Genomic DNA, 18,644 nt, shown 5'->3' with positions numbered 1-18,644 from the left:
TGGAGAGGCAAAGTAGTGTTTTCCTTTCAACAAACAGATTCTAAGGTACAAGTCAACCAACCCCATATCATACGCATTGACCACTTCGTCAAAACAGCCAGCAACTCAAAACAGACAGCAGAAAATGTTGAACCCAACATTGTTACATTAGAATTCAAACTGGTTTTTGTTTTTGGTAAATATTGATGCAATATATATGAAAAATAACACAAATAACCATTGATTCTGTAGTACTGTGACATGCAACACTCTCAAGATGATATGTAGATATAAAACTCGTAACAGCAGCTAATATTACATGTATAGATCATTATTTGTCTGACATCCATATATAGCCAAAATGATCAAACATTGAACTGCTCGAGCTGAACATCCTTGGCCTTCAAAGGAACATACTCTCCAAGATAGACTTCAAGGTGATCCGAGAGAGCCGACTTGTCGATGTTTTCATGGTGGTAGGATTTGCAGACAAAATATATCACTGTCTGAATTATAAGCCCGAAAAGCACCAACTTGAAAAGCAACAACAAACAGAGAATCCCATATCCAACCCTGCTCGCCATGCCCAGACGCCAGCCATGAACAACAAGCTTTCTATATGCTATCTGTATGATTAGAAGAGAAAAATTGAGCTTACAAAATATAACTGTAGCCACCCACATCTTCCCCTTCAACAGCGCCTTGCTTTTCAGCATCGCCTGAACTCCATAGCTGTCTTCTAAAACTGTCACGACGCTGGCTAACTGCCAAACTATGGTCATGTACACAAATCCCACCAAGTACAAGATCCCCACGACAATTAATATGGGGAGAAAATATCTGGATGCAGACTCAATTAGGAAAACTGCGCATGTGATCACGATCAGAAAAGCCACGATGTTGTAAGCGAAGAAGGCGATGAAAGTGCAGATGAAAGTGATCATAAGCCGTTTCCAGACCTTTGGGACAACGCTCATGACCTTCTTGAAGGTTACTTCCCGGCCGGTGTAAATGCATGCAATGGTGTAAACGACGGCGGAGGTGGAGAGGAGGGAGAAAACGAGGAGGAAAGTGAAATAGGCAGCCTTGAAAAACAAGAAAGTGATCCATTCGGAGGTGAGGACATCTGAGAGCTTGTTGTATTTTGGAGTTCCGGCTCTGGTTTCGTCCAGGACTATCTCGTTGTGGATGATCCTCGAGAAGAGAAGATCTGAGACTTCCATGTGAACCAAGTAGATGAAAGATAGAGGGATGACCAAGGCCAGGGTAATCTGGCTCAAGATTTTCCGCCATGAGATGATCATGATCTTATACGCTTCTCTATAGACACCAAAGATACCAAGAAATTGCATATCTTCTTGCTCCATGATATCCATGGCGATTCCTTTCTTGGATGGAGTTGTTGTTGCTGCTGGAGATGAGAATTTGGAAATGGCCTGCGGAAGAGAGAGAGGGATCTTGGGGATGGGATATAGGAAATTGACCTGGACTTTTCTGCACATCCCAAAAGCCTCCACCCTTCAAACAAACCAGGTCAAGTCATGCACGCGTCTTATTAAGAGCATTGGCAATGGACTAGCCATTGCCAAATCTAAAATTTGGCTAAAATCTTACATTTTGATTATTGTATTAACTTTTGACTATCTAAGTCCACATTGGACTAGTCATTTTAAAGTCAAAATAATATTATTATATTATATATTTTAATTATATTTGACAAATTTTTTTTTTCATATTTTGTAAATATACTTCATATATTTTAATAATATTTGATAAAAAAAAATTATACAACAATTCTTGAAACCAACAAATTAATTTTTGCTAACCTTTTTTTTTTGCTATTTATATTTTTATATTGTGTATTAAGCTAATAATGATAGAAAATAAATGTACCCTCAATTAGAAACTTTATCATAAAAGAAAAGTAATTTGACAAGAAAAATTACCAAAAAGGGAGGGAAAGGGAGGGAAATTGAGAAAAAATAATAAAAAACTCATTTGGTCCTTCAATAGTGTATAGCCAAATATAGCTAGGTGGGGAAAGTTACTGTAGCTCAAAACTAAAATATATGGCTATAGCTAGTTCAATGTAGGAATTTTGTGATAAAAAAAGGTAAAATTTGCACTTGGCTTTGGCAATGGCTAGGCCATTGCCAATGCTGGGCGAAGACCCTTTAGCTGGTCTTCCTCACAAGAGTGACGCTTCGATATAAATTGGTTCCTGTATATTCAATTACAAAAAAAAGTGTTCAATTAATATATTTATACAGTTTTCATAGCATTAATGTTGTGAAGGTGTGTCTATAAATTGTTCCCTGTTACCTCTCTAAAATCAAACTTCCAATGTCTTAAAAGGCATGAATATATATTTTTTTAATACCAACTAATTTTAGAGTTTTTTTATTTTCAAGATGGTGTGTAGATCAGCATACCATCCACATCACTTAAATAATAAGATTTTATTTATAAAATTTAAATTTAATTTATATCATATAAACATTTTATTAGATGTGTTCTACACACCGACTTCTTAATAATGCAAGCACTTTTCGTATCTTTCTTCTAACACCAATTAATTTTAAGTGGATTAACAGCTAGCTAGCTTATGGCATGATAATTACTATTAATTCAAAAACCAATTTCTCTCAACTACCATAATGGGTTACATATATTTTTTAAAAACACCTCTCGATTGCTGTTTAAGCAAAATTGTCCCTTCGATTAGTGCAAAGCTAAAGTTTCTCGAATATATCTATAATCGTTTTCATGAGCCTCGAAATTATCTATGTCTAATATATTATTATATATACTCCACCGATTGAAGAGCTTTCTATATATAAATGAATGTCGCTTTAACTAATGTTATATTGTACAAAATAATCGTTTCCTTTTAGGAATTGTGATTGCACTTTTATTTATGGATCGTGCATGTCTTTTTTCTATTCGGCATTAACTTATTTCCTTTATTAATTTCTTAGTCAATCTCATTGCATTCTGTTTTTATATAGAGAAACCATTTAGTCACAAAGAAATTATATAATTGTAAACCTACAAAATGACATGATTTGATGTTATACGTTAGATTGTAAATTTATTTTTACTGTAAAGTATATCTAACGGATCATATGAAACAACATCACTTTATAAATTTACTTTTATGTAATTTCTTTATATTTATAACACTTATCATTTAGATTTATTTTTCAGGAATTTAGTTTTGGGATTTTTTTTTTCTTTCTATCTTTGTAATCCCAAGTTTTCATTCTTTGTATATGGTATTTTATTCGTTATAAGTAAATGTAATCAATAAAATTGAGAAAACATATTTTTTAAAAATAAAAATAAAAATCATTTCCTTTAGGGACTTGTAATTAGTATAAACTTTGGACAACCCAAGACAAAGAAAAATCGAAATGATAAAAAAGAATATTAAGCAGTCGGATTTATGTCCTTTTTGTTAGAAGAGACGGATCTGTCGATGATGATTAATCAGAAATGAATTAAATAATAGTATGTTATTTTGCAAGTTAGCTGATCACTAACTAACAACTTGCTTGGCATTTAGTTTTTGTTCTTTCTTTGTTGCTTAGTAATTAGTGTACATTGGCAATGCTTAATCTACGAACTCATCTTTCATTCCATTTTTTTAACTTTATTATGGGTTCATAGTTTTATTAATCTTCTTTTAAAATAACAAAAAATTTGGCTTTATTATCTATGCTCTTATATTATGTTTTGAGACTACGTTTAGATGTTAAGTTGAATCGAGATGAGTTAATAGTAGTAAGTTTAGATGTTAAAGTGAGTTTTGTGGGACCCACTTAAAATAAGTTTAAATGTGTTTGAATATTAAAATTAGTTTAGATATATTTATGAAAAGTTGAAAAAAGTTTATGAGTCCCACATGTAAAAATGGGACATTCTTTCGCTGAAAAAAAGTTAATAGTTAAAAAGTTAAAAAAAAAAAAAAACCTCCATCAAAGAGTTATGAATATATAGTGTCACGATTGTATAGTGATAAGAGATTAAAATAAAAATGTAATATATATATATATATATAAAAATATATATCATAACCCTAATTTTTAATATATTTCAAATTTAAAACTCTAGCTGTTAGCATTCTTGAGATATAATTTTTATATGTAGCGAGCATGCAGTCAACACCACATGGCCGATTTCTCGTAGAGATAAATATTGGATCTCAAAGAGATAGTAGAAAAGGTTGAACCCAACACTCACTACATGAAAAACAGTATTTCTCAACGCCAAAAATCGTCAAAAATAATTCCTAAAATGTTCAAATTTGGTCTTTTTTAACGATTTTTATTACGCCAAATGTTCGTCGCAATTGTCTACTCAGTTATACGTTAAACCAGCGAACTGCAAAAATTGCCGCAAATAATTACTTTTTTCAATATTTTTTAACACCGCAATTATTCAAAAAGTCGCTAGAAAATGCCTTCCCGTTTAATGTTAAATCGTTGAAAAAAGTCAATCGCAACAATATATATCATTGCAAAAAGTTAAAAAATCGCCAAAAAAACCTCGATATTTTTTCAGCAATTTTCATTGATCGTTGCAATTATATTTTTCTAGCGAGTAATTGTCGCTGCAAAAGAATATTTGCAGCGATATTTAGTCGCATGGCATGCAAAAGAATATAAATTTTCTATTAGACATCATGAACTTGCATCAATTTTGCTTCCAAGCAGCCAAATACAAGCTTATCAACATAGCAAAAACTCAAATATTTTGATGTATGCAAGGTTCATACATTGAAATTCAGAATGAAAAGCTCACAACAAAGGAGACCTAATAAGGTTCATACATTGGATATAACCTATTTGTTACATTAGAAAGCTAGACCTAACAAAAAAGGAGACAATCAATAACAAAACTTCTACAAATCCCAGAGAATAATCTAAATCAATGTTTACTTACATTAGAGCAGTATACACCAACATAGAAGGTGTCATTATCAATACTAGTGAAATTATAGCACCTAAAGACCTAATTGGCACAAAACTCCTAGATAATCAAAAAGTGAGAAAATCTAAATAAAATTAGAAACTCACCTACAAGAGGAACATCAAAAATTCTGCTCACATACCATAATAACACAAAAATGTATTCTAAATTCCTTAAGAAATCCAAAACAATTCAAAACCAAACAACCATAAAATCTAAGGAAAAATATTTGCATCAGCCTACTATTCATCACACACTTAACACACTTAGTGTATTGAGGTTTAAAAAAAAAAAAAATTTTGAATGCATGGTGTGTGAAGTGTGTAGGTTGATGCATAGAATTACCCAAAATCTAAACTAAAACAATATTCATTAAATGAATCAAAATACCTAACTCGATCGTACTGGAAAGATAAATATACATGTAGAATGTGGATACTGAAGTACTGAACCTTAATCCCAATTAGGATCAGCTTTAGTGATGCCATCAGAACATCAAAGTCAGCCACATGTATTCTCTTCATGTATAAATACATATTGAAACCTAAAAAGAGAACGTTTTATCAAATTGGAACCATTCCAACACCTAAAATCTGAAGCAACACCTAAAATCTGAAGACATGACATGCATGCAATTTTTCCAATCATACCATTCCATATATTATTAATGTACTATCCAACACTATATATATTGTGGCGATTTTACTTTTCATCCCCGAGGTGACCACATGCCAAGGTGACTAGGTGATGAAGATAAGGTTTGTCATTTCCGTATGAACCATATTCATTTTCAATCTGTCCAAATAATCTCAATATATTAGAACCTTATAAACATTAAAATCTAAAATTTTAAAAGTTGAACAAATTTGAGTTCACAAATGTTAACAATGATCAAGATATTTATGATTGCATGCAGCCAGTTAATGCAATTAACATATAATCATCTCACATGCCAAGAATATTAAACAGAAAAGTAAACAGTAACCTCACAACTGGACCACTATGTGCATTCCCTTCCACATCTATACGGTCAACTGCAAGCAGGGCACTAAATTACTAAAGGAAACCTTGATAAAATAAATAAATAGTAAGATTAACAATCTTACATCCGAATAAGATTAGATGAATGATATAAGCCTTAAACATTGCCCAAAAACTTATCTCGCATTGATGGACATGGGTTGCGAACAGAGCAATGGAGAGAGGGAGGGCCTTGGGCTACCGGGCTAGGCGTGGAGGAAAAGGGGGCTCCGAAGGAGAACTAGCAATGGCGTCGACGTGTGGGTGTAGCGAACGGTGCCTCTAGTGGCGGCGACATAGAGAAATTCGAGAGAGAAAGAGGGTGACGCCAGGTTCGGGGAGGCAAGAGAATGGTGGCGGGCTGGGGGAGAATGAGGGGGTGGCCGTCGAGGTGAGGTGGCAATGGCGTGGTAGGAACGTTGATGCCAGATTCACGTGGTGGAGTGGGTTATGCTCGAGAAGGAAGAGTTGGGGAGAGAGAAGGGGAGGGAGGGGGAGCGAAACGGCTGAAGGGAAATGATCGGAAAACAAGCAGGCAATTTAATTTTATTAGCTTTTTGCAATATCTTAATATCGCCACAAATGTGACATAACCTCGCTGAAAATGATAAAAGTCATGCAAAAAATAAAGAGTAATGCTATATACAATCGCGAAATACGCAAATGTCATGCAGTCGCTTTGAAAAATAGTGGGATTCACTATTAAAAAATTAATTTATTTTCATGTGGGTCTCATATTTATTCACCTTTTTCAAAGCAACTGCATGGCGCTTGCACACTCACCACTGCAAATATCATTTCTCATAAATAAAATATCACTCGAAATACTCAATTGCGGCACGTAAAGGTCGTCGGAAAAGATTTTGTACAGTTTTCATAAATATTGCAAAAATTCTAATTCCTAAGTAGTTTTTGCGATGATTTTAAGATCGCTAGAAATATCCTATTTTCTTGGAACATGCAACGATTTTAATAGTCATAAAAAATAAAACATGGTTTCAGAAATAAATTTTATTTGCGGCAATATTAACTCGCTGTAAATGTTCCATAAGTCGCCGCAAACGCAGAACTACTATTTTCGATGGTTTTACAAATTGTTGGAACTGCTCATTTCCGGCGACTAAAGATTTGTCGTAAATAATCATTTACAATTTTTTATAAATTTTTGTAAAATTCTATTTCTAACACTTTTTATTCGTCACTAGTAAGCATTAAATCGCCGGAAAAGTATCTATTGTGGCTGACATTAATATTCGTCACAAAGAAAATGCCGATACAAGAAAAGTTATTTCTGGTGACAAAATTTCACCGTAAAAGATCAAAAAGTTGCCACAAATAAGGAAACAGTAATTTCAACACATTTCGTGTTCGATTTCAGTGGCAAGACAAAAAAATTGCCGCAAATAGGAGTTAATTGCGGCGATTTTTCTTTGCAATGATCATAAAATCACTAAAAAATGCCTATTTTCTTATAGCAACGTACTAGAATTATTTTTTGTTTTTTTAGGTAAATATTGATGCAATGTATATGAAAAATAACACAAATAACCATTGATTCTTTAGTGTGGCATGCAACACTCTCAAGATGATGTAGATATTAAACTGACAGCAGCTAATATTACATGTATAGATCATTATTTGTCTGACATCCATAGCCAAAATGATCAAACATCGAATTGCTCGAGCTGAACATCCTTGGCCTTCAGAGGAACATAGTACTCTCCAAGATAGACTTCAAGGTGATCCGAGAGAGTCGACTTGTCGATGTTTTCATGGTGGTAGGATTTGCAGACAAAATATATCACTGTCTGAATTATAAGCCCGAAAAGCACCAACTTGAAAAGCAACAACGAACAGATAATCCCATATCCAACCCTGCTCGCCATACCCAGACGCCAGCCATGAACAACAAGCTTACAAAAAGCTATCTGTATGATTGCAAGAGAAAAATTGAGCTTAAAAAATATAACTGTGGCCACCCACATCTTCCCCTTCAACAGCGCCTTGCTTTTCAGCATTGCTTGAACTCCACAGCTGTCTTCTAAAACTGTCACGACGCTGGCTAACTGCCAAACTATGGTCATGTACACAAATCCCACCAAGTACAAGATCCCCATGGCTATTAAAATTTGGAGAAAATATCTAGATTCAGAATCAATTAGGACAAATACGCTTATGATCCCGATCAGAATAGCCACGAAGTTGTAAGCGAAGAAGGCGATGTAAGTGCAGATGAAAGTGACCATAAGCCGTTTCCAGACCTTTGGGACAACGCTCATGACCTTCTTGAAGGTTACTTCCCGGCCGGTGTAAATGCATGCAATGGTGTAAACGATGGCGGAGGTGGAGAGGAGGGAGAAAATGAGGAGGAAAGTGAAATAGGCAACCTTGAAAAGCCAGAAAGTGATCCATTCGGAGTTGACGACATCTGAGACCTTGTTGTGTTTTGGAGTTCCGGCTCTGGTTTCGTCCAAGACTATCTCGTTGTGGATGATCCTCGAGAAGAGAAGATCCGAGACTTCCATGTGAACCAAGAAGATGAAAGATAGAGGGATGACCAAGGCCAGGGTAATCTGGCTCAAGATTTTCCGCCATGAAAAGATCATGATCTTATACGCTTCTCTATAGACACCAAAGATACCAAGAAATTGCATGTTTTCTTGCTCCATGATATCCATGGCGATTCCTTTCATGGATGGAGTTGTTGTTGCTGTTGGAGATGATAATTTGGAAATGGCCTGCGGAAGAGAGAGAGGGGTCTTGGGGATGGGATGCAGGAAATTGACGGCCTGGACTTTTCTGCACATCCCAAAAGTCTCCAACCCTTCAAACAAATTCATAAGCGCGTCTTATTAATGGGCGAAGACGCTTTAGCTAGTCTTTCTCACAAGAGTGACGCTTCGATATAAATAGGTAATTCGTGTATATTCAATCAATCAATTTTCATAGCATTAATGTTGTGAAGGTGTGTCTATAAATTGTTCCCTGTTACCTCTCTAAAATCAAACTAATTCCAATATTCCAATGTCATAAAAGACATGAATATATAATATTTTTTAATCCAATTAGTTTTAGAGTTATTATATTCTTAAGTTGGTGTGCAAATCAGCACACCATACACATCATTTAAATGGTAAAATTTAATTTATAAGATTCAAATTTAATTTATCTTTTAAATTAAATTATACATGCAAGCACTTTATTATATGTACGTGCTCTACACACCGACTTCATAATAGAATTTTTCTTAATTTTAAGTCAATAATAAATATCTTTCTTCTAACACTAATTAATTTTAAGAGGATTAACAGCTAGCTTATGGCATGATAATTAATATTAATTCAAAAACCAATTTCTCTCAATTACCATATATAAGGGGTTACATATATTTTTTTAAAAGCACCTCTCAATTGTTGTTTAAGCAAGTGTCCCTTCGATTAGTGCAAAGCTATAGTGTGTAAAGTTTCTCGAATATATCTATAATCGTTTTCGTGAGCCTCGAAATTATCTATGTCTAATATATTTATATATACACTCCACCGATTGAAGAGCTTTCTATATATATATATAAATGAATGTCGCTTTAACTAATGTAATATTGTACAAAATAATCGTTTCCTTTTAGGCATTGTGATTGTTCTTTTATTTATGGATCGTGCATGTCTTTTTTTCTACTCGGCATTAACTTATTTCCGTTATCTCTTTGTCAGTCTCATTGTATTCTGTTTTTATATAGAGAAATCATTTAGTCACAAATAAATTACATAAATATGAACCTACAAAATGACATGACTTAATGTTATATGTTAGATTCATGTAAAGTTATTTTTACTGTAAAGTAGATCTAACGAATCACATGAAATAATGTCATTTTATAAATTTATTTTTATATAATTTCTTTATATCTGTAACACTTCTCATTAATATATAGTCTTTATTTATCTTTTAGGATTATTTTTTTTTTGGAATTTTTTTTTCTTTCTATCTTTGTAATCCTAAGTTTTCACTCTTTATACAAGGTATTCATCCATCAATATAAGTAAAAGTAAAATTGAGATAACATGATATTTTTTAAAAATAAAAATAAAAATAAAAATCATTTATTATAGGGACTTGTAATTAGTTTTAACTTTGGAGAATCCAAGACAAAGAAAAGTCGAAATTGATAAATATTAAGCAGGTGGATTTATGTCCTTTTTGTTAGAAGAGACGGATCTGTCGATGATGATTAATCAGAAATGAATTAAATAATAGTATGTTATTTTGCAAGTTAGCTGATCACTAACTAACAACTTGCTTGGCATTTAGTTTTTGTTCTTTCTTTGTTGATTAGTAATTAGTGTACATTGGCAATGCTTAATCTACGAACTCATCTTTCATTCCATTATTTTTAACTTTATTATGGGTTCATAGTTTTATGAGCAATGCTAGGTACAGTCTCTACTTGGGGACTGCATGTACAGACCTAGGCTATTTTAACTTTAAAATTTTGTAAAATTACAAAATTATCCCTCCTAAAATAATGTTTTCTCTCATTTAAGCATGTGCCTGCACATGCAGTCCCTACTTCAGGACTGCAAATAGAATTTCTCTAGTTTTATTAACCTTCTTTTAAAAAAACAAAAAAATTGGCTTTATTATCTATGCTCTTATATTCTTTTTTCTGGCCTAATTTGAATGTTCAATTGAGTTGAGTTGAGTTGAGTTGAATTGAGATGTGTTGAGTTATTTATGAATAATTGTGAGTTGAGATGGTAGAGTGAATTTTGTATGGCCCACCTTAGATGAATTTAAATGTGTTTGGATATTAAGATGAATTAAAATATATTTATGGGAAGTTGAAAAAGTATGTAGGTCTCGCATGTAAATAAGTGTTGAGTTGAAAAAAGTTGTGGATCCTACGTGTAAAGATGTTTTAAGTTGAGTGATATCTAGTAATTTGAAAGTTTTGTATTTAAATGTTGAGATAGGTCTAAAACAGAATCCAAATTAGCTGAGCTCATTCAAGGTTTCAAACGAAGCCTTTTTCGATTTTTGAAGAAACTATAGTTAACGTGATTTTTAGATTTTAATTATTATGTACATTTCAATTATATATTGCAACTTATAAAGTTTCAAATGAAGATAATCGATTGATGCCGATGTCGATATTAGTAATTCAGAATTTATTAAATTGCATGTACAAAAGAGATGCTCGCATAGGCTTTAAGAGTATTTTTATTTACTGTGATGCTATTTTAATATAAAATAACTGTTTGATTTATATTACATGCTACACTCATATCTTATTTTTATTTTATTATGATGTGCGGTGTGACAATATTACGTCCTAGCTATTAATAGTGAAAAAAAAAAAAAAAACTCCTTTAAAGAGTTATGAATAGTGTCACGATAGTATAGTGAGATGAGATTAAAATAAAAATGTAATATATATATATATATATATATATATATAATAACCCTAATTTTTAATATATTTCAAATTTAAAACTCTAGCTGTTTGCATTCTTGAGATATAATTTTTATACGTAGCGAACATGTCAACACCACATGGCCGATTTCTCATAGGGATAAAATTGGCTCTCAAATCATAGCGTTGAGACATAATATTTTATGATGAGTGTTATAATTATAAAAGAATTATATCTAATTTTATATAATTTATTAAATAAAAATAATTTTATAATCTAACAAATTATATAAAATCATATTAATTTATAAAAAAAAATGTTAGAGAATTTATCATATTTTATTATTCAACGCGTTTTGACAATAATAATTAATTGCATGCTTTTTTAGGTGTGGTGGATAATTGAAAAAACTAATGACCAACAATTTCAATAGCCAATGGATGATGGTTCTAGAAAGAGGAGACGTTGACCCTAAACATTAGGGAAGACCTAAGGGTGGGCAGCCCATTGGACCTACCCAACATAGGCCTAGGAAGTATGAGATGGGCTAAATTGAAGTCAAAATCCAATTTAAATTGCTTCCATACTCAGTTTCAATGAGTCAATGGTAGGTTTGGCCTTTAAATGAGACATAAAATTTTTATTTTATTTTATTTTATCTTATTTGATTTTATTATCAAATATAATTTAAATATAAAATTTTTAAAATAATCATTATAATTTTTTTAAACTTTTAAATAAAAAATAATTTCAATTTTTTTAAATTTTCAAACAAAAATAATATTATAAAACTATATTATTACAATATTTTAACTTTATATTATTTTTTATTCAAATTTTACTCTCTCCTTTCGCAAGATCTAAAATACACTCAATTCAAACTATTTTACTACTATTTACAAAATTCTTATCTCATCACACTCTCCAAACAAACTATAATTGAGTTACATATAAGCCAGTGTAGAGAATACACTCTTTACATTATTTATGTAGCAGGATCTAATAATGTGTAAGATAGTTAAATTTTAAATTTATCTTGCAAATTAAATCTTGCCATGTCAACATTATAAAGAGTACTTTATACACTGGTTTATAAATAGAATTTTTCTTAACTCTAAACGATGAGAAAAAGAAGAAAGAATTCACTTGGCTACAGGATTATAGATGTCTTAATAGATTAGAAAGCCAAATCCTCAATCCTCTTTTCTCGCTCTCCTGTATTTTTTCTTTTCTCCTCTTCCTCTTTCTTTCAATTTACTTATTTTCTTTTCCATTTTTCTTCCTTGGGTTTAGATATACTGTTCCATGAATACCATCCCCCTCCGCCCGCCTCCGCCTCTGAGACACGTTAACCAATCTTTATGCTGTCCGATGGATAGTTTTTTTCCCATAAATATTCTAGCATGTGAAAATCATGCACCGTCATGGATATGCTTGGATCTTAGACACTTCAAGGCTTGCTAATGCTCAAACTCTCTCCTCCCATTGTTGAAAGTTCTCACAACTCCCATAAGGTAAAATTTTGGCTACATCAATAGCTTTGCGAATAGTCATGATTGTTATTAGAGGTGTAATCAGTCCGGTTTGGTTTGGTTTTAGACAAATTTTGGGACCAAATCAGTATACACCAGTTTTACATTTTCAAGAACCGATACCACACTGGTTATCCTCTTAAACCGGTACTTCCAATTTTACCATTTTTGTTCCGATTTTCCAGTTTTTAATATATATTAAATATATAATCTCTTATACTTATATATATTAGTAATATACTAATACTATTAGTAATATTATTGGTATAGTACTATTACTATATGTTAGTGATAATATAGTAATTAATATATTAATGTATATTAGTTTTAGTAATATATTTATCAAATAGAATATGTTGAGAATTTATTAAGTCATAAAATATAATTAACATATATTTTATATTTAAAACATATGGTCAACTAAATGTTCATGTTTAAGATTAAAATTTTATATTATAAATTATAATATAACATTATTTCATGTATAATTATAATGTATAAAAATTATATATAACATAAAAAATATTATATATAATATTAAAAATTAATTAAAAATATATAAATATGCGAATTGGTCCGATCTGGAAAAACATAAAATCGAGACTGGATCAGCTAGTTTTAAAATAGAGGAACCGATCTCGAACCGAACCGGTCCAAAACCGGACCGAACCAACCAGTTCGGGCCAGTTTTCTGGACAACCCTAATTGTTATGCATTTTAAGGTTGTACAACAAACCGAAGAACCGAACGAAACCGACTCAAACCGGCCAGCCGAGCTCGGATCCGGTAGAAACCGGTGGAGAACCGGTTGGCATGCGGTACAAACTTGAGAAAATCGATATCGACCGATTCGGCGTCGATTCAAAGTTCGTTCAAATCGCTGAACCGGCCGACCGATTCAAAGTTGGTTCAAATCGCTGGACCGGCCGACTAAAAAAATTAATCTTTTTTATATATTATGTAATCAAAACGATGTCGTTCTACTTAAATTTAAGTAAAACTACACTGTTTTAATCATATAGTTGTGTTTTAAACACAACTGAAACGACGTCATTTTAGTTGTTTTATTCATAATGTATTAAAAAAAAATAAGTAGAACGACGTCGGCATCGTTTCGATATCAATTCGTCTTCTTCCTCGCGTCTCAGTTATCATCCTCTCTCTCTCTCTCCTCAACAACTCTCTCTCTCTCTAGTCTCTACTCTCTTAGACGAAGCTCAATTTGAGAACTGACCATGAACCGCCACAAAAATGAAGTATTGGCTGGCGTTGGCATTTCTCCTCCCCATCGACCTGTTTCGATCAGTTTTTTCTCCTAAAACTTAAGCATTGGTTTTGTCTAAAATTCGCGTTGAGTGGATCGATTTTCACCCCTAATGCATTTAGAAGAAATATTGCTTTTTGACTTTTTGTTATTTTCAAAATCTTCTGCTTACACGAGATATTCATCAAAAGTGAGGAGGGTCGTACTCTTTTTTGTTAAAAAAAATGTGCATCAAAGTTGAAAAGTGATCCTTTTATTACAATAAATAAATCATGTTGTTTTTCTTACCATGCTGACGAGAAAAAGGCATCATGCATATTCAGCAGATTGTGTACGTCTTATTCTTGTAAATGCTAGAGGCTCTGATTCGTTTTTTAGGTTAATTAAAAAATCGAAGAGGAACAAACTGTAATTAAGTTACACGTTCGTGTGATATATTAATCAATTGACAAAAACGTTCACTCAACCCTTTTTGACCTGTTTTTTTCTTCATCTATTCAAATATGGCGGCCATATATACATATATATATATATATATATATACACACATACATGCATCTGATGATATGCAATGAATATATATGACATTTGAAGAAAATCGCCGACATGAAGGCTAAACGTCGTACGTTTCTTGGGCAAGTGTCCCTTTCTTTAAATTCTTTGGGCAATTGCGCGCATCAAGCCATCCATCCATGACAAAGATGCCTTGAAAAGAAAACAGTAAATATATGAAAATTACTCACACACCCACAAACTAAACCAGTGGGAGAACAGCAACAGCATCCAGACACTGAATTTGTAGACCTTTTATATATAAATATATATATAATATATATATACATATATACACGCATATATGTTTGCATGTCTATTGTTGAAAGATAAATATTTTAGCTATAAAAATAATATCTCACAAAAACAAATTTAAAAATTGGTATGATTTGATGTACTGGTATGTTATATCATAAAATTATTTTTATTATAAAACAAATCTAATGTATCGTATAAAGACATGTCAGTTTGTAGATTTATTTTTGTGAAATCTATTTGCGCGTGTAACACTTCTCTTGTTGAAAGCCTTTTGTTGAGAAGTTCATGATCCTTTTCTTTTGAAAGACTCATTCTTGAGCCAGTTTTGGAAGAGGCTAGCTATGTCGTATGCATCATGGGGCCATGATAGTACTATATATTGCAACATCGATCTCGAAGGAAAACAATCGGAAATCAACATGGCAGCAAGCAAGCTTTACTCATTCGTTAATGTGAAAATATGACCGATCGATCGACTAATTCGTTTAGCACAGAAACTAATAGAGCATAAAAAAATGCTAAAACGCACGGTTGGCTTTTCATGCCTCATGACTTTCTTCATCAGGTTGATCTAGAATGATTTATACGATACGTTAAGCTAGCGCTGGCCCTTAATATTAATTATATATCGAGCACGCATTGAATGAGTTGAAACTCATGATCTTGGAATATTGCATAGAAAAAACTCCTGATCAGGCATTAATAAATTAATTAAATAACCTTTAATTACAGTTATAATCATGTGATCAATGTTTGCTATCATGTAGTAATTGACCATTTCTTGATCATGGGCTTCTTATAAATTTTAAAAAATAAAAAAATAGCGGTAGTTGTTTCTTGTGATAGCTGGAATTTGCTCTAGCTAGTACTTAAAAATCTTATGCAAACTTGATAATTCTGCAGCAAATATATATATATTAGTATATCTTCACCAAATTAAAGCTGCATGCATTTGAATTACAAGCTGTTAACTCTACCGTGATGCCTTTTAATTTGCTACTAGCTAGTTCTTAGCAATCAGCCAAAGCTTAAAGCTGGTGACTACAAATGCAGGCCGTGAAGATTGCATCATGTTCAAGGGGATTTAACAGAAAGCAAGAAATTTCCAACAAGCTCCGAATCATGCCGCAAGAATTATATTGTTCTTTGATCAACTAATTCCTTCCACGACTGTCAAAGATCTGTGACTTGGTTGACATAATTCCTAATCTCTAAAATGGAGGTGTGGAGTTCGAAAACCCCGCTCCCCCAAATCAAAATAATAAGAAAAAATTCCTTCCATGACTATAAATTAATTAGGACAAAAATTATATATATCCTTCATTCTGTTACACATTGATGCAATGATTTAAGATAGAACAAGAAAATGAGATCACAAATTCACTGATTTTTATTGACAAAAGTAGCTGGATTCTTCAAATCTCTAACGCCAGCTTGAGATCACTGTATAAGTAGTAACCTCTCACCTAAAAGAAAATAAGCTTGAAATGGCGCCCTAATCACCATATTTAATTAGGTGCATGATAGCTAAGCTGGTAAACCTCAAATGTGGTAGTGTTAAGTGTGAGTACTAGAAAATGACTAGGAAACTATATATAAATATCATAAGCTGAGAAATTAATGAAACTGAAGCATGCATAATTATTATAAATACCATAAAAAGATAAATAACAAAAAAGGCTGTTTTAAGCTAATGATCAAGAAGTGATTCCCACACCAAGAAAATCAATGAAGGGAATTTCCTTGGGTTCAATGGATTCAATATCTCCTTTGATCTTTTGCTGATGATCTGCGGTGGCCTTCATGAACTTCTGATCTAAAGTCATGGGTGAGTTATCGCAAAAACTCATTAACTCATCTCTCTCGATCATCCTTCCATTGGGTTCGTAATCATCTCCAAGGTTAAGCTGGTAGCCAAAGGGACCAGGAACAACCATGGTGTAGTTTGGAAGTCCCAATTTAGTGCAACTCCGCCTGTAATTACTGCCATAAACAGAAGAATTTGGATGATATCTATACAGATATTTATCTGAACTATTTGAGTGGTACTGATCAGAAATGCAATGATCTCTAGAACTGGATTTGAAGTAGTGATCTCTTCCTTCTCTTCTGAGAAAATCCATCGAAGATGAGTTGCTTTCTACTGTTCCCATCGAGGCGAAGTTCCAAGAAAGCAAACAACTGGAAGGTACTGAATCCGAGACTATCGACCTAATTTCTTTATTTGGGTTTCGGAATTCAAAGAATCTGCTGCTCTCAGTACTACTCGACCCAACTTTGGAGCTAAATTCCCCCAAGTACTGGCATAGTGTTTTCCTTTCATGAAAGGTACTACTAGAGGTATTGGAGTCGTCGTAAACGTCTTGATAGGTTCTCTTTCCGCATATCTTGGATTGTTCTCTTTGCTTTCTCGCCATGATCACATGCCAGTGATTCTTCACAGCATTATCCGTTCGACCAGGGAATAGCCTTGCTATGAGAGCCCACTTGTTTCCATGAATGCGGTGAGCTGCAAGAAGTCTTTCTTCTTCCTCCTCCGTAAATGGCCGTCTATTGATTCTGGGATCAAGTTGATTGAACCACCTCAATCTGCAGCTCTTCCCTGAATTTTTATGTCCAAAAGAGAGAGAGAGAACTCATTAGTTATATATATATATATATACTTCGGAGAGAGACAGAGAGATTTTGTAATTTTCTTTAGCGTCATGATCATGTAGCGCCTAGGGTGTACCACATAGCTCCTAAATTAAGCAGTTAGATCAGATTAGGATATCAAGGTTTGTCCAGAGAAAATTCAATCCCAAACTTTGAAACTCTAATAGTCTAGTAAAATCCAAGATCCCAGACACAGATAGAGAGAGAGAGAGAGGTTAATCTCAAGAGTATGTATTAATTATACCTGATCTTCCTTGAAGCTTCTCTGCAATCGAGTTCCAGTTTTGAGCACCATATTGTTCCACCAGTTGCCGGAGTTGTTCATCCTCAGCGGGCCTCCAGTGTCCTCGGGGACAAGTAGTATTAGTACTTTTGTTATCGTCACTAGAACCGGCTGCAGAATCCTCCATGGCAGCAGCTTCAGGGCGCGCGTTGTGGGTGCGGCCACCAGAATAGCTGTTAGAATTCTATGACATCAAATACACCAAAGAGAAGTCCACAGCAAGATATAAAGGAGTAGAAGAAATGAGTACCAACAGAATAAGAAAGTTGGGGGGAGAGGGGTTGGTTTAGGGTTGTGGATGGCAAGTCACTTTTGTTGGTTTTACACGACACATTAAGCCTATGTATTTGTAATGTGTTGATCCAATGACCCTAGCTTTACAGTTATCTCTCTCTCTCTCTCTCTCTCTCTCTCTCTCTCTTAAATTCTTCTTAATCCATGGTACCACGTTAAATCAAACCCAGGGACTTCGACATTGTTGTGTTTTTTTCATCAAAGGGACATTTCTCCTAGCTAGTCTAATTAAAAAGGTTTCCTAATTTCTTTTATGTATAAGGTATATATCTTATTAATTAAATATCTGGGTACAAAAAAAATGGATAAGTTCATCTGCAATTAATCTCAAATGAATAATTAATATTATATATGTATATGAGTAATGCTAGATACAGTTATGATTTATACAAGTGTCGTGCACTCCTTTGAAAAAAATGTGGAGT

At 33.1% G+C, this 18,644-nt stretch overlaps 3 protein-coding genes across 3 annotated transcripts; all 3 read right to left on the bottom strand.

The window, feature by feature from the left end:
- Window positions 1-113: 113 nt before the first annotated feature.
- Window positions 114-1,505, bottom strand: LOC108980520. Its single transcript, XM_018951459.2, has one exon. The coding sequence runs from the start codon at window positions 1,479-1,481 to the stop codon at window positions 345-347; it is 1,137 nt and encodes a 378-aa protein (XP_018807004.2). The 5' UTR covers window positions 1,482-1,505; the 3' UTR covers window positions 114-344.
- Window positions 1,506-7,634: 6,129 nt separating this feature from the next.
- On the bottom strand, window positions 7,635-8,648 carry LOC108980522. The gene has a single exon (XM_018951460.2). The coding sequence runs from the start codon at window positions 8,646-8,648 to the stop codon at window positions 7,635-7,637; it is 1,014 nt and encodes a 337-aa protein (XP_018807005.2).
- A 7,960-nt stretch (window positions 8,649-16,608) lies between these two features.
- Window positions 16,609-18,281, bottom strand: LOC108980519 (transcription factor MYB60-like). Its single transcript, XM_018951458.2, has 2 exons — window positions 17,887-18,281; window positions 16,609-17,589 (listed from the first exon to the last, which is right to left on the bottom strand). The coding sequence occupies exons 1-2, from the start codon at window positions 18,050-18,052 to the stop codon at window positions 16,685-16,687; spliced, it is 1,071 nt and encodes a 356-aa protein (XP_018807003.1). The 5' UTR covers window positions 18,053-18,281; the 3' UTR covers window positions 16,609-16,684.
- Window positions 18,282-18,644: the final 363 nt, after the last annotated feature.

The sequence above is a fragment of the Juglans regia genome, chromosome 15 (genome assembly GCF_001411555.2).
Source record: "Juglans regia cultivar Chandler chromosome 15, Walnut 2.0, whole genome shotgun sequence".
NCBI lineage: Eukaryota > Viridiplantae > Streptophyta > Magnoliopsida > Fagales > Juglandaceae > Juglans > Juglans regia.
This window is presented reverse-complemented; position numbering and strand designations above follow the sequence as displayed.